Genomic DNA, 21878 nt, shown 5'->3' with positions numbered 1-21878 from the left:
GGGGCTATCGTGCCTTCCACATGGTCAAGAGTACTCAATCTCTGCATGTCGGAACACCAGAGATCCACTTCGATGTAACAGTAAAGGTTAAAATGTGTTTCCTGTCATAATGTAAGGAATTCCAAAGAGCAGAAATAAAAGGCTTTTGAATATAAGTCCGTTTATTCAGACATCTTAGAAAGCACACACACACGATATGACAGGAATGAGACCTCCCGCCCAAACTACAGGTTATAACGTACCCGAGTCCTCCCCCCTCCCTGGGCCATCCGGGCCCATCTCATGAGAACGGAATGCTCATCCTGGACAGCAAGATAAGCCGTCCTCCAAGGTTGTTGCTGCCGAGTCTGGCCCGTCGCCCGGCTGGAGGCATTCCGTCAAGGCCAGCTGGCTGGGAGAGAACCAGGCAGAATTGCCATCCTTACACCAGGTGCCACTTGGAATGGTCACATGAGGGGGGCTTATTTGCTCAGCCACGCCCTCTCTCCCAGTAGTGAGCCAGGCCACGGAGGGTCCCTCCACTGGATGGTGGCAGGTCATGAAGGCAGCTGGAGAGTGCCCCTCATGCTGTGGGGGAGGGAGGGTGAGCTCCACTGAGTGTCAGTTGCCTGGCTGGGGGAGGCACACAAGGTGTGGCCTGGCATGGAGGTGAGACACCCACAAGTGAGGTGAGACAAACCAGGCAGTTTGTCTCCTGCTGGGCGGGGGCAGCACTGGTGAGTGGGGGCTGGGGGAGTGGCGAGGGGAGGCTCTAGTTCTCCTCCATGTGGGGTAGGGGAAGGGCCAACTGTGCAGTCAGTGTTTTTCCATCTCTCTTGAAATCTATCTCTTCTGGCATGTTTGCACCTAGCCAGAAACCAGCCTGCAACAGACCCAACATTGAACGATTGAGAGCAGGGATCCCTCCTATGGCTGCTGGCACCTCCGGGATTTGTCAGGGTCACAGCGCTGTGGGAACCTCTTTCCAAACCTGGCCTCCCACCCAAGACTATTAGAACAGTGCAGGGAACATAGAAAATAAACCCTCTAAAGTCATATGTGTTTGGGGGCAGGGACTCATCAGGAAAGAAGCGAAGCACCTGTTTGAATTAGAAATCCGCTTTCCCAAAGTGTGGGCGGGGAAGAAGAAAGAGAAGAGATCAGGGATGGGATGGGATATAGGCCATGAAGAAAAAAGTTGAGAGTGGGGAATCTGTCCATCGGTCTGTCTATCTGGTGTTGCAGTTCTATGTACAGTTCCTGGCAAGTGTATCCATTAAATGATGCTACACTTACTCCCGAATAAACCATGCACAGGACCAGGCTACACAACAACAAATCTATTTTCAGATGTGCAGTAATTTCTCACTTTTTTGAGCACAATGAATCTTTTTTAGAATAAGATTTCCTTGTTTGCCCAAACCAAGAGTCAAGAATAATAATGTGGAGATATTTCAGGGGAAAGGAGGGGGGACTTGTTTTGCTCCAGATGTTTTAAAAAATGGTTGTCTGATGTTTGTGGGGCACAATTTTAGTTCTTGCCCCGGGCACCATTTCCTGTCACTACACCCCTGACTCCCTCTTGGCAGCCTCAGCTCGCTGTGAGCTTTTGCCTCTCTGATGGCTGAACTACAGTGCCTACCAACCAGCTGATGCTCTTCTTATGAGCTTCAACAGGGAGAAATGTAAGGAACTACACTTTGGCAGGGAAAAAATGAAATACACAGCTATACCACGGGTGATGTTTGGCTTGACACCAGTTCACGTGAAAAGGATCTGGGAGTTTTAGTAGATCACAAACTGAACTTGAGTCAACAGTGTGATGTGGCAGCTAAGAAAGCCTGTAGTGTCTAGATCAAGAGAAGTAATAGTTCCACTCTATTCTGCGTTGATCAGACCTCACCTGAAATATTGCATTCAGTTCTGGGTACCAAAATTCAAGAATATTGACAAGCTTGAGTGTGTCCAGAGGAGGGCAGCCAAAATGGTAAAAGATCTAGAATCCATGCCCTGTGAAGAGAGACTTTGTAGGCATGTTTAGTCTGGAGAAGAAAATGTTAAGTTTTTTCCCAGCTCTATGATTCTGTCCTTCCCTCCATTTTTGGACACTTCTTTTTTCTGCCTTAGCTCATCATGGCATTCTCTGTGGCTTCTCGGATCCCCTGCCATGTTTCCTTCTTGCTGGAATAGCAGTGGTTTAAACTTGTGAGAGTTGTTTTAGGAGAGCCCACCCCTCCACTTGCTCCCTTTCCTTCCAGTATTCTTGCCCATGGAATGACCCTCATCACGCCCAAGTTCATTAAAATCGAACATACACATTTGGCTACTTCCTTGCAAAGGGATTCTAGGAGAACAGGGTCATTTCCTCCTAGGATCCCTACCACCTTCACCCCATCTACCAATTCTTGCCTGTCGGCTAATATTATATTGAATATGGCCAAGCTCCTCATAACTTCCTCCTCCATTTGATGAAGGAAGTTGTCAACCAGGAAGGTCAGGAGCTTGTGTGACTGTGGATGCTTTGCAGAATTTGTATCCCAGCATGCATCAGAGAAGTTGAAGTCACCCATAACTACAAGGTCATGTTTCCTGGGTACTCTGTCAATCTGTTCAAGGAGGGCAGCATCCACCTCCTCAAGCTGTCTGTAGCAAACTCCTTCCCTTATCCTCAGCCAGATGCTTTCCACCTGCCCCGCCTGTATTTCCTGACAAGCAAATCCTCTCCTCATGTACAGTACCAGTCCTTGAAGGACAGCTCTAATGCAAAATAATTTCACCAAAAACTGTAACTGATACCCTAAAAATGTCAGGAGTATGAGACTTATAACGAAGGACTGATCAGGGTGACAAAGTGCTATTTACACTTGTCCGTAAGGACAGCTGGCCTATGTGTTAACTTTTTTTCTGAATCACTGAAGATTAACCTAGTTTTTGAAAGAGAAACACTAGAGCCAGTGTTTCTAAGAGATGCAACCATATCCTAGGATGGATTCCAAACATCTAAAGCTGTCTGTGTCATTGAGGAATGACACAAATGTCTAGAGCTCAAGAGCACTAAACTTTGGACAAGCCATCATCAGAGGCTAAAAGATAAATGGTGATGGGATAATTGGGAGATGAGTGTCTTACAGTAACAAAGACAAACATAACTATAAAGAAATAATTGCCAGAAACCAATTGGAAGTATCAACATTGTATCCAAGGAAAGGAACGCGGTTGTATAATCGGTTAAGAACCAATGATGATTTCATGTGTAACCAACTAGAAGAAAACACAGTATTTAATGCATGCAAGATTCTTCTACAAAACAAAGCTTCATCTTGTGTATTATTGGAATGCTGATCCTTTGCACTTATTCCCCTTGCTTAAGCAATAAAACTGTTATATAATGTTATATCTCTACACTTGATCTCACCTGTGGCCTCTTGATTGGGTGGGGATCCACAGGGCATGCTTGTACGATGTTACTAAAGGGTGTTGGCACACATTCCAAATGGAAATGCCTTACCAAGCCTGTCTTTTTTAAAAAAATAGCTTCATTTGGAAGCATAATGCCTAGATAGGAATGGAATGAGCCAGGAAGGGGTGGGGCCTCTGCAGGCAGAAGGGTGCAGAATGTACAGGAAGCCAGGCTGCCCAGCTGGGAGCTCAAAATTTAATTCTCGGGTCTTAACATCTTGTTTCAGGGCTGAGTTTGTACCTAGTGGGGAGTTCTCTTGGGATCCTCATCTTCAAAGCCAGTATAGAGAGTGTCAGTTGGAGAATTCCTGGGTCACCACCAAGAGGAAGGAAATGGATTTTAGGGTTGGCAAACTGTGAAAAGGGGAAAAGTTTGTTAACCTTTAAAATGTTATGGTTCTTTTAGAGTTCTATGTTGCTACATCATATGTTGTTAAACATTTATTGTTTCATCTCATCCTTGCAGCACGTCTAATTCTGGCCAAACAATGGAGAACTGAAATAGTACCTTCCATGGAAGATTGGTATACTAAAATACAGCAACATTTTATTTTGGATAAGGGATTTCACCAATCGAGACTTCTTCCAGTGGAAATATATTTAGAGATTTGGCAACCGTGGATAATATATTTAAAGGGAAAGAAAGATATTGATCTTAATCCAATTGATTATTAATGGTATATGATTTTTTAAAGAAACAATAATAGCATAACTAATTGAATTAGATTTACTGTAAATTAAATACTAGACAATTTAGTTAACTTTAAAACTGAACTCAGGAAATTATAACCTGCTAGAAATGTTAATGTAACAAGCAAGCACCTGAAATCTTTTGAAGAAGTCATTTTGTTGTATAGATAGATAATAGACTGACCTTATTTAATAGCATCAACTGTGTTGGATTTACTTAGACATATAACAGATTATATTTTACATTGTTATGTTAATGATGCTACGATTCATGTATGTATGTTATTAATTATAAATTGCAAATAAAATGTCAAAAAATATGTTGTTAAATGAAAAGTTAAAAGGAAAATGGTTTGTTCTCTTTGAATTACTGCAAGGTTCACTCCAAGTTCTGCTCCAAAGAATCCTCAAGGGAGGCTAGTGGTAGCAGCACAGGTGGCTTCACTTCTCACTCACTCTTCACAACAGCCTGGTGAGGTAGAGACATTAGCCCAAGGTCACCTTGTGACTACCAGACCACGGCCACACAGCCTGGAAACCCGACATCAGCCAGCTGATTCTGGCCTTGAAAGTCTTTAACAAAACACTGAAACCTTTTCCCTTTGGGGATTTCATGACACTGGACAAGAGCCTCAGCTGCGCCAGGCTTCTATTGGGCTCTTAGTTTGGCGCCAGCTTAGGGAAGAAATCTTGTTTTTTGTGTGACAAATAAACATCCCGATAAGAGCCTGTCACCCCTCACTTGTGGGTGGAGGTTTTGCGGAAAGGAGCTTTGTGTATAAAAGAGCAGCCTTGAATCTGTGGAGGGAACATGTCTGGAGAAAGGGGAATCAGGGTGTATTACTTGAGGCTCTGCTACAAAGAAAGTTTTATAACCCTGCGGCTGGGGGGGTGGGGGCGGTTAGGAAAAAGTAATTTCTAGTTACTTCCCAAATAAGTACAGCCTTGGTCGAGCAGGTTTCCAAATGAAGACCTTCAGGGAACATAGACCTTACATGCTACCAATCCTTTAATCAAAGCTTGTGTTCCCCTTTTCATTTGACTGTGGGCGGTTGGAGTTTAAGGAGGCCTCTCATTCCCCCCTTCCCAACTATTTCACTTTCCTGAAAACCCTCATAAGTACCTCCCCCTTTCCTGCTCCAGGAATTTTTAACCCCAACACTGAAGTTTTGTTTTTATTTTTCGCTTCCCCGTTTCTCTGCAGAGCTGAGGTGTCTTTCACGTTGATTATCCTGCTGCTTCCCAGCTCTGGTTGCCGAGCTAAGGATCTCCTCAGAGTTTGCTATTAGTATGTAGATGAGATCTGAGGAGATAGTTTAAAAGGCCCTTTTTATTTTGTTGTTGGATTTCACGTTTTTATGCAAACCTGGGATCCTTTTTGGGTTTGAAGAAATATGTATTTTGCCTTTTCACCGCTCCAGTCACAGGATTTAAGTGTCCAAAGATGTGGTGACTTTGCTGTTAAAATAGAAGGTTGGAAAAGGAAGAGTGGGTGGGGTGGAGGTGATATTCTTCAGTCTCAGACCCTTCCCACCATAAATGCTAAATTATGAAATCAAGCTCCTAGTCCTTAAAGTTATATCACATGACAGTTGAACCACCTGCCGTGTTCTTATGACTCTGGGGAAGAAGAAGAAAACACAAACTTGCTACTGGCCTTAGTGGCTGCAAGTACTTGTGGGAGCACAGGCCACAATGAGCGGGGTCCCTTCAGCAGCTGCTCTCACTGGTCAAAACAATCCCAGTGGTTAAAGTGCTCAAAGCCAAGCTCTCCCAGCACGCCCACTGGAGAGGGGACTCAGGGGCAGACTGGCCACTGAATCCTGCCCGAGGGCTATTGCCTTTTTGTCTCAGCAGACTCAACCCTTGGCAGCTGGGCTCAAACTTGTCAGCAGCCAGGATGATCAGCATCCCACAACGTGTGTGTGTGTGGGGCTACGAATGAGCTAAGGCTCGTGCTGCTGAGTGGAGCATGCACGGGAAGGTGGCCTGCTAGCTGAGCTTCTTCCGAGGTGGCTTTCACTTCCCCATTTGTCCCTGAGTGAACTTTTTATATAAAGTTGGGGAGAGGCCTTGCCATTTGCCCTGATGTTCACGGACTCTGGACCAGATGAGGTCTCTTCACCTGCTACATCTTCCAATGTCCAGTAGAGGGGAGTAGGAAATTGCTGGAGGGAAGAAATGGGCTCTGTGCTAAATATCTCAGCCTAAATTGCCAGCCAAAAGGGGGACAATTCATAGTGGAGATTCAAAACAGGATTGTTCTCCTTGTGGTATAAAATATTTAGACAACCTACAGTGCAACTCTAAGGCACTTTCTTGAGAGTACGTAGACATGAGTAAGATTCTTGAGTAGATCAAGCAGATAGATATACAGGACTTCAACGAGGCTTACTGTTAAGTCTCAAATTTTGAAACAACAGATGGACTCTGTATGGTTGATCAGCAGCGTTTATTGATAGGCATCGAAGCACCCAGCTTGACAAAGGCAGTTCTGGTGAACCTGGCTTTGCTATCCCCTTTATTCCGAGGTTAGTCCCCCTCCCATTTCCCCAAGAAATGTGAGAGTTAATTTGGAGCTGAGGCGCCCCAAGGTCGGTGACAGATAGAGATAGAGAGCCACCTGGCCCCCACAGAAGAATGGAAACAATCCCGGTTCCCATGCACCAAAGTGTCAGGGGAAAGCCTAGTTATCTACTCAGTGAATGAAGCCATAAAACAAAGATCAAGGAAAGAATGTCCCCAGGTGGCAGTGGTAACATGTAGCAGACTGGTTACATATATCTTGTAGTAATTACATTGAGCAAGGAATGCATCTCAATCACTTAGATACAATCCCTGACACTTACTTCCAAGAAAGTAAAAATTAACCCTATAATTACTGTGAAGATAAATGTTAAAATTAACAAAGTTCCTAGCATTGCTTAATCTTATTGGAATGAACAATAGTTTAAGAAGCAAACCAGGTTCCAGCTTTCTGCCTCATTGCTTTAATGATTATCAAAAAGTCCAAGTTACACACCAAGAAATCTCACCTACTGTTCCTGATACTTACATCTAACAAAATTTGATTTGCTTGTCACAGTAGTGCATGTTTATAGAAAATTAACTTTTTTCTAAATCTGTTCTATCATAATCAAGTGATTACTATCTAAATAGCTCATTTGTTCATAACTAAATATCAAATAACAGGCCAATCAGCAGATGCATATGAGTTACATCTGAGATAGTAAGATAAGAAGACCAATCTCAATCTTTAACCTCTATTAAAAAGCCACTCTGTAACTTTTCTGTAACTGCTTCAGTTAACTGTCCAACATAAAAGTAATTTCCAGCAAAGTTTACTGAATGTATTGTTGAAGGCTTTCACGGCCAGATTCAACTGGTTGTGGTGGGTTTTCCGGGCTGTGTGGCCGTGGTCTGGTCGATCTTGTTCCTAACGTTTCACCTGCATCTGTGGCTGGCATCTTCAGAGGTGTATCACAGGGGGAAGTCTGTAACAGACTTAAAGAAAACCCACCACAACGGGAGTTCACACTGAAAAGTGCTTGAACTCTGGGTTAGTTTGCAAACTCTGCAAGTTGCAAATATTCTGCAGTTGAGTCACGTAACAGCTACCCCTGCAGTGGTATACATGGGGCAAAAATCCCACTGTGTTCACATGGGGTCAATCCTGGGGCCGAAGGGGAAGCACAGCAGGACCAGGACCAGCCCCTCACAGCAGCACCTCTGCACAAGCTGGCCAGATGCAGACAACTACTGAAACCACCCTGGTTCTGATGGGGGGGGGGAGGAGGAGGGACCATGATGGCTCTTCTCCCCTCTGTCCTGGCCAGCTGCTCCTCCCTGGAGCATGAGTGTCTCTCAAGGGGTGAGGTACAGCTGGTGGACTGACCCCCCCCCCCGCCCTTTCCCTCCACAGTGTTTCATCCCACTGTTGCAAGGGGCCGGCCATGTGCTTGAACAGGGCTGACCAGAACCACGGTGGCCCCTGGACAAAAATCCCGTCTGCCCCACCACACCCCAACTCTGGTCCAGACCAAATATCATTTCAAAAAAATCTCTTGGCTGGCTACCAAAATCACTACCATGTATCTATAATAATAAAAGAATCCACACGTGAAGACCATTTCTCTCTAAAGGGCTGCCTGAGTACCCCAGCCCCTCCCTGTAAAGATGGAGAATGGATTCATGCTTGCCCGCAGAGACTTGTGTATCCCCTTGGTTTCCAAAATACTCTGCAGGATCCTGTGCCTCCCTGTGACATGTTAGTGCTGAGTGCTTCCCAATCAGGCTTCTGTCCTGGCTATGGGACGGGGAAAGCGTTGGTCATTGGGAATGGGTTCCCCCCACTTGAGGTCTGAAGGGAGTATTTTAACAGGTCAGAAGAGTTCCAGCCCTGCTCAGCCACCTTTAGAAGTGCTAATACAGGCAGAGAGAGGCCATGGGAGGGTTAAGCCCCCCTCCTTCTCCAAGCAGGTATCCCAGATTGGGTGGTCTCAAAAAGACAGAGCGGGCTCCAACAGGAAAAGGTTCCTTGACCCAGGCCAAACAGGTCAAGGGGGTGGGGACTGGGAACGGATAAAACTCTCAGGAGCAGAGAGCAAGGGGCTGTTCTGGCTGGGACAATTGGAGGGGACAGAGATCTGACCTGGAAACTGGAAGGGGCAGCCATTTTGCCCACATGTTCGTTAGTCAGGAGTGGCACCTGCCCCCTCCTGCCAGCAGTGGCGTTAAGGTGCACATCTGGGCTGAAGGAATCTGAGTGGGGGCGTGTCCCATGTATCCACACCTGTCATATGTTAATGGACCTTTGTTCTGTTTCTGTGCGCTTAGCAATGTAGGTAACTAGGCTGACCATGCTTGGTACTCCGGATGAGAGGAGGGAGTAGTGGAGGCCTTGGATGCAGCCCAGCAGGAGGCCATCGCTGTCCTGGCCTTGGGATCCTTCAAAAACAAAGTCTTTCACACCTCAGTTCCTCACATTCTATGGGAAGAAGGGAAGGGGGAATCCAGGGGAGTCAAAGGGCAATAAATATGACTGTAGAAGCCAGGATAGCCAGAACTGGCTTTCTGAAGCCTGAGTCCTTGATGCCAACTCAATAAAGACTACTGATCCTCTACCTAGAGTCTGCTATTGATTACTGGTCCAAGACCTGAAATTGTCCAAGGAGATGAAGGTCATCTTGCAGTTAATGGGAGAATCTGTAGGCAGCTGAAATATCCTAAGCTTAAGAGCCTGCCTTATTTTAACAACTGATAGGGGATGTCTAGAGAAAGGGACAGAAGAATTTATCCCTCATTTCTTTTGAATCTCTTGTTCAATCTGGTCCTAAAAGTATGCTTGTAAACATTTTCTTTTTTAAAATAAGTACTTTTAAACTTTGGATGCTAGCAGCAGTTCTCGGTACCACACAGACCTCCACCATCTTGGACATGCTATTTTACAAGGAGGGAGGGGGCCAGTTGGCAAGCAGCTATTCCTCCAGAGGTCCGCCAGGCCACCCCCACCCCCTGTGGTACCCAGGAGAGGGGAAGCAGGAGATCCACAGGCGCAAGCCCTCTGAGCTGGCAAGGAAGCTGGAGGGTCATGACCCTCCCCTGTGGGAACAAAGATCAGGCGGTGGCAGCAGTTGCCACAGACAGACAGACAGACAGACAGACAGACAGACAGACCCTTCCAGAAAAAGTTGGAAACCCCTAGGAGAGGGCTGGGTGGAAGAGGGCTTGCAGCTCAAAGCAGGCCTGTTGCACCACAGTTGTTCTCACAGATGGATCTCCAAAGGCAGCTGGACCAAGGTGGATCAGCGCTGATAGTGCTCCTCAATCTGACAGCAGTGTTCAATATAGTTGATCATGAACTTCTTGCTGATATATGTGGGGGGGGGAGGGGGGGAACAGTCCTGCAATAGCTGATCTCCTTCCTCCAAGGCTGGGGACAGAGCATTAAGGGAGGGGACCTCAGCACACCATTCATTGGTGTGAGGGAGCAATCCTCTCCCCAATGTTATTTAACATCTATACATGTTCTCTTGCTCAGTTCGTCCAGTGGTTCGGGCTGGGTTGTCACCAGTATGCTGATGATACCCAGCTGTCGGGTATAGCTGCCTAAAATAGCACTCAGTACAAGCACAATGATTTGCCCTGTCCTAGGCCCCACTTAATAGGTGGGGAGGGGTGATTTGGTGGATTGCCCCCTCCCTCACAACTGTGCCCACCCCTGAATTCCATGTGAACTCCAAAAGTGCACTTGAATGCTGAACCAACGAGGTCTAATTGACTTCAGTTTCATACTGTGGGCTCTGCCCCCCAAGATCCACCTGACCAGAGGCTCAGTGTTCGACTGCCCACCTGTCCCAAAACTGCCTGTGGAGTTTAGGGTGGGCACAGTTACAAGAGGCAGCCTGCCAAACATCTGACCTACTCAAGTGGCACCCAGGGCTTCATCCCCCTCTTCCCTTGTTACGCCACTGCCAGCTGTATCTGTTGATAAGTGGTTGGCCAAGTACTGCCCTGGACATGTTGGCCAATTTCTGGAGGTCATGGTGGACATGGTTAAAACATTTGGCCCTCCTCCCCAGCTCAAGAAGTTTCTGGGCCATGGCAGCCCCATGGAAAACTGCCTTTCTGTGAGCCAAGCACAGGACCGCTTTCTCACATCTGTTTGGGATGGCCCAGGGGTCTGGTTGTTTCCCAGGAATTGTTTCCCAGAAATATTCAATTGTAAGATAAAATAAAGTCAGGATGGCTGTCACATCCATTATGTGCTGGGCGTCCATGGGCAGGGCCCTGGGCAGCGTGTTCTATGCTGCAGACTGTGCCCACAATTCCATGGGAGCCTAGGACAAGCGTCTTCCCCATCGCACGTGGCCAGTGGCGGTAGAGTTCTGCCCTGTTTTCCATTCCAAGTCTTCCCTCCCACACACATACCTGGCCAACAGAAGCAACAGGGATGGTGTAGGGCTGCTGTTTAACCTTGGAGGGTTTTCGTTTGCCAAGGTTGGCGCGCAGCCCAGATTTGGGGAGTGCTTTCAGTATCTGCAGTTTCCAGCTTTTGTATCTTCTGTTTCCCCTGCCTGTCTGTGTGAAACTGTCTCAATGTAGTTTTTGGATGTAGTTTTTGGCCTGGACTTTACAAGTTCCTTGCAGATGGCTGGAGCAGAAAGCAAACACCTTGGCCCCTGTACCTAGCAGGGGGCACCAGGGCCTGCAGGGAGGGAGGGAGGGAGCAAATGGGGTGTGCTCTCCCCTGACTCTATTTTTGCAAAAGTATCCAGGTAAAAGAGGCTCATGTCATTTTCTGTGCTTTTTTACCAGTCTTCTTATGCCTCTTTTGCTCTCTTCTGTCTACCCCAAACGCTCAAGTTCAACTCTGGATGGAAGGGTCTTATCTGATGTGTCCTTTGAATCCTCCTCCTGTAACACAAAAAGTACTGAACCTCCCCTCAGTTTCAAATGCTACTTTTCAGATGGCTGCAGAAGCCCCTCCAACGTCCCACAAGGCCAACGAAACAGATCCTGGTCTCTATTTTTAGTTGTTGGGGGAGGGGCTGTGAATGACACCTGCAGCTGTCCGATACTGAACTGGACCTTTGGTACTTCAGTCCTGTCTACACAGACCGGCAGTGGGTCTCCAGCACCTCAAGATCATTCGTGTCACTGGACGCTGGATCCATTTACCTGGAGATGCTGGGAGTGCACCTGGCTCTTTATGGAGGTGGAGCAAACGGAGGCTGTTCTGCATGGCCCCTCCCCAATGGCGCCTGGAGATGACATCGAGGGAGGGGAGAGGGAGATAAATCTTTCACATGATTTGACTTTGGTTCTCAATTCTTTAAATGGCACCACTGGCCTGGGTGGCACTAACAGAGTGGCACCCCTAAGCAGAGTTGCCTCCTTCCAGGACCACTGACTGCTGGACTTGGAAGAGGCAGCACAGTTTAGGACTGCATGGCCAGCTGGAGCCGAGACCCCCGTTCCTGTATTGGTCTGTGCGACTGTACTTCAGCGGTCTATGGTATAAAGACCAAGGTGTCAAATGAAAGTTGGAGGGGAAGGCACTCCTAAAAATCAGACTGGAGTCTGGTGACGGCTTTTGCTTTTCCTGGACTTTCAGATGGAAGGTTAGAAACTGTTGAGAGCTGACAAATTTGTTAGCTGTTGCAATGTCACTCTTTCGTATCCCAGAGAGGTCGTCCCAGGAAGGGCCATCTTATTTACAGCAGATACCTGCATCTGGCTGCTCAACTCCATCACCTGCTCTTACCAAAAAAAAGAAAGAAAAAGATTCTTACAAGCAAATTCAAACTGCACGAAACACTCTGACTTTCTTGTGCTTCACAATACTCTTATTTTGCTACAGGACTCCTTGTTTTTTCCAAGTTGGACAGAACTGAACTGTGACCTAGGATGGAAATGCAAATACTTAGAACTATCTAAGGAAGGGGTGTCAAACTCATTGGTTACAAGGGTCAGATATGACATTAGTGTGACTTGGTCAGGCCGGGAGGGGGGGGGGTTAGGGAAATGGCTTCCTCAGCCCGCCCCAGAGCAGCACTGGGAGTGGCCTGGACTGGCAAGCCCGCAGCAGGCTGGCGGCCTTGAAAGCACTTCTCAGGCCCACAAGCCAGCTGAGGCAACCTGCCCCTCCTCCCAAAATGTGGTCACTCAATGCTGCAGCAGAGGAGAAAACATCAAGGTGTGACCTCAGCAGAAACACTTATTTTGCATGTTCAGCAAAACAAAAGGGGGAAAAAATACTCCTGAAATTATTTTGAGAGCAGAACTGCAGATAAAATTCACAGTTTTGGGACAATAAGTCAGCCATGGAACTTCATTTTCTTACACAGACAGGCTTTCATGTAAATGTCACCGCATGATCTGGGGGAGGGGCTCTTTATGGGACCCAAAGTCCACTGGAGGAACTCTGGCAGGATTGTTCTTTGGCACCCGCTGGGGTGGCCTCAGTTCCTCCACGCTGTGAGCATAAGAACAGCTTCCAGACGTCATAGGACAGCCTTGCGGATGGTGAATCGCAAACCAACACAGGCGAGTTTTCCTGGCTTTCGAGGGAGCTCCCTGCTCGGCCTGCGTGCCTCCTGGCTTCTCTCCGCTTGACAGCTTCCCTTCTCTCCAATCACGGATGTGAACTCTTCCGCTGAGCACTACATGAGGAAGACACACGGGCACCAAGATCGACACTGGGGCTCAAACCATACGAAGTAGGACATACTCCTAAACTGCACCCATTCCCCCCACAACACAACAGATGGGAACTGTACACGAGCCAACAATGAGGAATTGACCTTTTCTTTGTCATGGCTGAAGTCTATAAATCTGCAGCTCCTGGCTATAGTTCACGGCCCCCGCGTGGCACTTTTCGCAGGAGGAGGCCTGCATCTGCCCGTCAAGCCTCCCAGAGCCCGGCCTCCCCCCACCTCGCACCCTGCTGGCCTCATGACTCACTTCAGGAAGAGGTGTAAAAGATTGGCAGACCATGAAGGATTCATATCCCCCTTATACTTTGCTGTCATGATTTTAAAAGTTCCAAAGAACTTTTAAGTGGAAAAGCTGCTGATGTGGCTGCAGCCCTGGTAGAGCGCACAGTTATATGTCCCAGACCTGGCAAGTTTTGACAGTCATAAGCAACCTGAATACATTGCTTCCTCCATTTTGCTACTGTGGACTTGGGATACCTTTTTTCCTTCATTTTTTCCTCCATGTGCCACAAACACAGCATCAGTATGTCTAAATGATTGTGTTCTGTCTATACAGAATTTCAAACCCCTTTTTGAATCAAGAGTGTGCCAGTCTTTTTCCTGAGGATGGGCAGGTTTTGGGCAAAAGGACGGAAGAACCATGTGGTGCTTAATGTGAAAAACCGAAGAAACTTTTGGCACAAATGAAGGGTCCATTCTCAGTATCACCGAGTCCTTTTTGGAGATGAAAAGTTCCCTTTTTATAGAGAGGGCTGTGAATTCCTCCTGGCCAAGGTGATAGTAATAAGGAACACAACCTTCCATGTCACAAAGGACAGTTCAGCCTCACCTGCACCCCCACTGGGCTCAAAGGTCTTTTTGTAAGAGCTCTCAGTATTCTTCCCAAACTCCAGGAAAGGAACCTATGTACCACTGGAAGGGGGTGGGGGGCAGGGGACACACAGCTGTGACATGCTGTTCAGCAACCTTTTTATTAAATCCTGTCTAGGCCAAACTTTGAAACCCTTCAAGCCCAAAATGGCTGAGAGTGCCACCACTTGACATCTACATGTGTTCGAAAGTAACCCCATTTCCCATCCATTGTACAAGGTCAGAATGTCCTTCAGGGAAGGCTCCAAAGGTGAGACATCCTTTTCCTGAGCTCACTTTTGAAAGGTAGACCACGTAACATTATAGATATGATTAGAGGACTCTCTCCTTGCCCCCAGCATGATTTTCACTACCTCTCCGGGTAAGCCTAGACCTTGAAGGCCCTCCCTTCAATAGCCACACTGCCAATTTCATCCATGAAGGATTCAGGTAAACAATGGGCCCCTGGTGCAGGAGGTCTGGGGTCTCTGGAATCCTCCAGGATCCCCTGAGGGACAGCTGAAACAGGTCAGAGAGTCAAGGCCTCCACGGCCACAGCGGGGCCTCTAAAATCAAGGTGGATGTTTCCTCCTGGAGTTCTCTCACCACTTTTTCCAGTAAGAGGGGGGGGACGGGGACCAATCCCTGTAGTGCTTCATGAAAGCTGATCAGTTACCCATTTTATATGTATTGGGAACAATTCATGGACGCAGGGCACAGCTATTTCTGTTGTGCAGATGAGGAAGCAATAGTGAGATTTTCTTGTTCTTACCTTCAAACACTTGGTGGTTGTTTCTAAGCAAGGTCTGTAGGCCTCCATATTCATTCCTCAGATGTTTTAATGTCTCCTCATTTAAACGTGCTGCTATTTCACTCAAAGTGAGACTCTCTACAGAAAACAACATGAAACTTTCAAATTCAGGCTCCCGAGAACAGCGAGGCATCATTCTTCAGTGTGCCTCATCTGTGCAGTCCAGCATATAGAACTCCTTGTCCTGTACATATATTTTCACTCTATGTGAGAGGAAGCATCAAAGCAAGCTCTTACTATTATCATGTAGCACTCTTTGACTGCCACTGTGAACTAGGACAGTTTGTAAAATCTGGTACCTTGGATTATCTCTGGAGGTCCATTCTTCTTTTAAAAAATTGTCTCCACCAAGATGATTGTTTCTCCTCTTGTTCAAAAGCACTCCCAGCTTATTTAGATTTGGGCTGCACTTGAAATACTTTCAAATTGACAAAATCAACACCTGTCTGATTTAAAAGGCAGTCATGCTGGGATCTGCACAAATACTACCCGAATACATTACAATGTTCTAGGCCTCTAGGAGAGGCCTGAATTGTAATGAAAGGGCAACCACCAGCTAAAGAACTGGCAGTTGTAAGATTAAACAAAATTAAATAATAATAATAATCTAGATAGTGGAACTGTCATCTATTAAATTATAGCCTCTTGTCTGAGGCAATAATTTATTATGTGGCAATAAATTATTATGTGGCAATAAAATTATGTGGAATAAAATTATGGCAATAAAATTATGTGGAAATTATATGGCAATAAAATTATGTGGAACTGTGGTCTTTCAAATTTCCAAATGCTCTAGAACTGTTTGTAATTAATGGTTACTCTTTGATGATACTACAGAGTTTATTTTTATTTCCACATCAGTAAAATTGTAGCTGAATATTTTTTGTCTCATCAAGTTATTATGTTGATAGTTCAATTCTCAGTGGGTGACCTGTTGATGTTAGACTATCTTCCTCAGTTTTTAAAAATTGTAAGGTTAAGCCTCTACAAGTCTCTTGTAAGGTTAAACCTCTACAAATGTGGAGGATAATACCATTATGACCCTGCGCATGTCAGAGGAGTTTGATGGCATGGTATATTTAGTATTTGACATGATTCATATTTTAAAATTGCCTTAAGAATTAGATACTGGAGCCAGGTGATCCTCTAGAAAAAGTATATAATATTTGAGATGTTAAATATGATCTTTAAAAAAGCATCCTCTCAGGTACTGGTTAAAAAAATAAACTTGAGCAAAATCCTTAGAAGATGGTTGGAAGTTATTCAAACCCAACTAATTGTGGCCCAGGTAGACACCAAATATCAAAAGATGCCTGAACAGTTCATGGCCCAATGAAAGGTACTGCCAACCTAAAAGAACAGAAAAGAACAAACAAGATGATGGAAGCCTATGATGAATGGCTGAAGAGTCTGGATATATCAGTTTAGAAAAGAGATGGCGGGTGTGTGTGTGTGTGGGGTGGTGGTGGCTGGGAACAGGACGTGACAGAAGTTTATAAAATTATGCCCTCGCTCTCTTAGAACATAGAAGGCTCCCAATGAAGATTCAGGATGGACAAGAGGAAACACGTGTTTAAAATGTGGAATTTGCTGCCACAGGATACAGCGACAGCCACAGGCACAGATGGTTTGAAAAGGGGATTGGACAGGCTCCTGAAGAGTAGATCTGTCAGAGGTTACCCTGTGGTGACTGCAGGGAACCTCCACATTCAACCTCCCTCTGAAGACCAGAGCCAGGAGGCTTCCAGAGAGGCACTCCATGGCCTTCATTTTGCTCTGTTAGGCCTTAAGTGTGCTTCTCCCCTGCGGGAGGCTGACTGTTGGCATTCTTCTTGAGTCCACCATCTGAGACCACATTCCAAATACAGAGTCAAATACAGAGCCAAATGCATCATTCTCCTCAGATGTCTTTTCTCCCATGTTGGGATTTGATATGGAAGGAGGGTCCGCTATAGGGTAGAAATTTCACCCAGAAAACTGCCTGCAGTTGTTCTGCCACAACCTGTCAATCACCTTGCCCAGAAAGGGGAGATGGGACACAAGTCTGTAACTGCCCCATCCCTCTTATCTAAAGTGGCTTAAGGAGGAACCTAAGCCCAGCTTCTTTTGGCGGCAACGGCAACACCCCTTATAAGAGGGACACATTATGAATCTTCTTACTAGTATTGAGGCTTCAGCACCTTCACTTGCCACGGTGGGTAAGAATCCAGAGGTCTGAACAGCCTCAAGAACTTTGTTGATATCAGTCAGAAAAACCAACGTGAAGGTATCCATGGAACCTTGACAAGAGGTTGCTGATAATACCTCTACCATGGAATCTATTCCTAAACAGGCTTCTGACTGGCTGAGAGAGATTTTATCAGCAAATAATCATGCACCACAATCACAGCTAATTATCTACCCAGAGGGTGTTGCCTGTTTGTGCTCAGATCATATGGCCTAGAAAACCAAATGTTCTGAACCACCCTACAGTAGCAAAAAAGAAACCTTCTTTGCTCCATCAGGGCTGCCTCGATAGCCCTGAATTGGGCTCTACAGCATTTTCTGTCTGATTTTCTCCCCAATCTTTTTGTAGCTCTCAGCTGCCTGGTAAACCAAAGGGCTGGAAGAAGACACCAAGGAGTAACGCTGTCCTTTACACCGTTCAGATCAGTATACCAGAGAAATACAAGGGGCTGTACAGGGTACCCGTATAACTCCGTGCTCCTCACTTCATCTGTTACTCCCACGTGCCTGTTTCTCAGGAAGTAGGGTTGGTCAATAAAAGAAGCCCCCAAGTCCAAACCACACAGGAAATGGCTGCTTGCCCCCGGCTTAATTAGTGGCAGGGCTCACCAGGGATACATGCTGGAATTTGTTTTCAATAACAAGATTGTGAAATACGAGAGGAAAGCACGGAGCACACAGGGAGAGCATTTTCCTCAGTACTCAACGACAGCTTCTTCTCGCACTCCACTCCCATGTGTTTGCAATTAAAAACCCAGGTTCACTGGGAATTGGGAACGGTTGTCAACAGGATTAAATTCCGGCAGCAGAGCTCATCTTTCTAGAAACAAAGCATTTCCCTTATTTCTACTGCCAACAGAACTTTGAAACTACTCTCTTTAGAAATCCATTCTGGGTCTCTTCCCCCGCAAACCACTTTTAGCTCACAAGATCACCTTCTCTGGGCCCAAATGGGCAGAGGGGCCAACGTTCAGTGCAGGGTTCTGCTTTTGGGACCAAAGACTAGACTTTCCTGCTCGGGGTTTGGAAATGCCTAGAGATTTTGGGGGTGGAGTCCAGGGAGAGTGAGGTTTGGGGAAGGGAGGGACCTCTACAGGATATAATGCTATACAATCCACTTTCCAAAATGGAATTTTCCTCCAGGTAAACTTATCTCTGTCACCTAGAAATCAGTTGTAGCCAGTGGTGGGATTCAAATAATTTAACAACTGGTTGCTTACAAGCACCATTTTAACAACCGGTACTGCCGAAGTGGTGCGAACCGGCTGAATCCTACCACTGGTTGTAACCCCAGGAGATCTCCGGCCATCACCTGGTGCTGACAACCCTACCAGAGACCAACAACAGTCTGTCCCTACGCAAAAAGGGTCACTCTGTGCCCCAACTCCTCTGTACTTGTCTCTCCTCAAAATGTACAACAATACAAGATCATGCCTTTCTTTCATTCTACATGGAATTTGGAGGTTGAGAAAGCTTCAGTGTGTGTGTAATTCATACCACTATATGGTAAGAACTCCAGCATTATTCAAAATGCTTTCCCATCTCATTTTTCATACAAATCGTGAGAAATATAAGTCTCTTTATAATGGCTATAATGTAATTTTGTTTCATGGCACATTTTTTTCTGTGCTTTAAGCAACTCCTTACCTCCTCGACTCCATGCGCCTGAAGTCCCAGATAAATCTCTCTGAATTCCATTTAACAGTAAGTTTGCTACTTCCAAAACCACACGATCCACAAAATCTTGAGGGAGAGCTGTGCAGTTCCGGACTGGTTCTTTCCCTCTGGGCTGAAACCTAAAGGCTCTTTCCATGTCTGTATTTCCCAGCACTTCTTTGTCTGCCACGAGGCCCCCGGCACGGCTTGCAGATGGTCGTCTCTCCCTTTGACGAAAACCTCCCACTTTACCCGGCATCGTCATGCTGCAGCATTGGCACCTGCTGATATAACGTGCTCGCTGTTCATCGAGTGCAGCACTTTGTATTATGGGATACGTCCTAGACTTTCCAATTAAACACACCTAAAAGAGCAACAACAGAATTCCTCCAGTTTTAGTGCTGATCATTAAACACATCACTAAATCACCCAGAACAAAGTTTTCTGCAGTCAAATACTCACAGGCTGGCTGTTATCAATCACCAACACTAATATCCTAGATTATGGTTTTCCAGCACACAATAACTTGCCACAGATATACCACCACCACCACCACCCCTTTATTCATATGGCAGCTGCAGATTTTATGGGCAGAATGATCATCTCATTCTCCACTACAGCTTCCTTCTCTCGTGACTTGTAAGTACTCTGGAGGGAGTCAAGGGTGACTTTCTCACATTCCTTTCCACCCAGTCAATGCTGGAGTGTCTGAAAGGAGAAAGAGTCACTGAAGTGCTTCAGGTTCTCCAGGGCCAAATGAGAAGGCAAGCTCTTTGCATGGTGTTTCCTCCCCGGCCTCCAGGCCTGCCTCTAACTAGGAAACGGTGGATCAAGCAAACCCGACGGCTGCGGGTCGGCCCTGTTAGTGTGTTTCAGTCCAGCAAGTTTATTTACCTGCATATACGCATATAAACCCTCATTTGATGTAGTCGAGTAATTAACCTTAACTACATCTTGTACCTTAACTACTAGTACCTTAACTACTAACCTTAACTTCCATCTTGGCAGGGCCTTGATTCCATCTTGGGCCCTGCCTTTCCCCTCCCAGCCTTTTTGATCGGGCGCCTGTCTTTAAATGTTGCTTGCTCTTAACTTTGTTATTTAAATTTTAAGTAACTGCTTCTGTAGAAATTTGTTTTAATGGGCTTAAGTTTTAGTTATGTATTTTATGTGCTGTTAAACAGCTGTACTTTGAGCTGCCTTGAGCCCTTTGGGGGTGAGGCGGCCTATAAATCTAATAAATAATAATAATAATAACAACTATGTCTTCCATTTCCTTCCCATTATTCTAAGGGAAAACCCAAAACCATGAGCAGAATGAAGCTCTTTATTGAGGAAAAGCTGGATGCAAAAAGCTTTCCACCAACATAGGCAACATGGCTCCTGCTATTCATTCTCTTCTGGACTTTGCTGATTGGAAATGTGACAGTTGTGGTCCTGGCTTGAGAAACTTATCTTTGCTACAGCCTTGCATCACACACTACAAGCACCACAGGATAAAGTGTATGAACTAAAACCATGTCAATGACAGTCACCCTTTTTGTTGAAGGAATTCTGAGGCAATCCTCTTCGACATGAAAGCCACAGACAAGCCCCACTTCTGTAACAAAATCAAGATATTCTCTGTACTGAGTCTTCTTACTTTGCCTCCGATTATATTTTCCATGGAAGTCAAAAAAGCAGCAAGGGAGGACAAAATAGCGACATGAATAGGAAGACCTGCAACATAACGAAATGTCAGCAAAGACAAACTTGCATACATTCCCATCACCCTCAAAACTGCTCCACTTCCTGGATTTGGCACCAGTGATAAAGGTTTAACTATATCCTCAGACTGGTCCTAGACATTTTTCTCCCCTCAATGCTCACCAGTTCACTTGATGCCCAACATTTTAGAGGTGAACCAGAAGCAAATAACAAGGATGACATTTATATGATAAATGACTTCCAAATTCAAAAGGAATCATGACAATAGGTGGCTTTTACAGAACTCTTCTGGTCTTTCTTTTGCACTTTCAAAATAAGCTGATTTGCTGAAGAAGGTTCCACCAGTGACAACCTGGCAGTGATTTTTTTTGACCACCCAAACTGAGGAGACCCTGATGACCCCCAGTCCCCGAATACAGGGACGCCTACTGGCTTCCACTCTGGCACCAGCAGCCTGATCCTGGAAGCTCTGAGGTGCATCAGACTCTTCTCAGATATTCAGGCCCAGCTAACCACAAAGGAAACCCAAACTCAGCATCCGAGCCTTCCAGGGTAAGAGTCAGAATGACAGAAGGGACTCTCTCAAAGCTGGCCAGCAGCCCCTGGGAAACCAACACGACTTTCAGGGTAGTGATGCCAATAAAGACTGTGGAATGGAATGGGTTTTCAGGGCATTTAAGCTTTCAAGAGTCAAGCCCCCTTCATCAGATATTATCTGGGTATCTGACAAAAGGAGGCTTGGCTCTCAAAAGCTGAAATTCCCTGAAAATCCTGTTGCTCTCTGAGGTGCTCCCAAACTCAAATCCAGCTGCAGACTAACACAGCAACCCTTTGCAACTGTCCAAAAGCTGACTGGCTCAGCTGATGACACCTCCAAGGCCTATTATGAGGCAAAGAAATGAAAGCTCACATAGAAGGAACAGCCACACAAACAGAAAAGTTTCACAGTAAGAATCAAACCAGCGCACAGCACTCAGTTCTAAAGGTCGGGGGGGGGGGGGTGGGGGGGGGAGGGGAGAACTCATTTGTCACAGTATGACACAAATGTGACTTGGTCTGGCTGGGGGGGGGGGTGCTGCCTCAGCTGGCGAGTCCCATAATGGATCACCAGTCCAGATCAGCCTTATGGAAAGGGGGGGAGGGCTACCTTGGCTTGCGAGCCCATAGTGGACTTGCCAGCCCAGATCGGCACTGGGGGAGATGGTTGGCACTGGGAGGATAGCTTGCCAGGTCAGATTGGGAACTGGGGAGGGGGAGAGGGAAGTTGCTGGACTGGCAAGTCT

The 21878-nt window shown here is 46.1% G+C and overlaps 1 protein-coding gene across 4 annotated transcripts in view; it reads right to left on the bottom strand.

The window, feature by feature from the left end:
* Positions 1-6834: 6834 nt before the first annotated feature.
* TRMT44 (tRNA methyltransferase 44 homolog) overlaps positions 6835-21878 on the bottom strand; it is a 40520-nt gene continuing 25476 nt past the window's right edge. For 2 of the 4 annotated variants that reach the window (XM_048509722.1, XM_048509719.1), the window contains 4 exons: positions 20424-20607; positions 18880-19252; positions 14968-15084; positions 12946-13292 (listed from right to left, as the gene is read on the bottom strand). In XM_048509722.1, coding sequence (XP_048365679.1) covers positions 12997-13292; positions 14968-15084; positions 18880-19252; positions 20424-20607 — 970 coding nt within the window. In that variant the 3' untranslated portion in view covers positions 12946-12996. Of the gene's footprint in view, positions 12388-12945; positions 13293-14967; positions 15085-18879; positions 19253-20423; positions 20608-21878 lie in introns of those variants that run through there. The other 2 variants (XM_048509720.1, XM_048509721.1) reach the window with 2 other exon arrangements.

The sequence above is a fragment of the Sphaerodactylus townsendi genome, linkage group LG10 (assembly GCF_021028975.2).
Source record: "Sphaerodactylus townsendi isolate TG3544 linkage group LG10, MPM_Stown_v2.3, whole genome shotgun sequence".
NCBI lineage: Eukaryota > Metazoa > Chordata > Lepidosauria > Squamata > Sphaerodactylidae > Sphaerodactylus > Sphaerodactylus townsendi.
The sequence above is the reverse complement of the archived record's forward strand: the minus strand, read 5'-3'. Positions and strand labels throughout refer to the sequence as shown.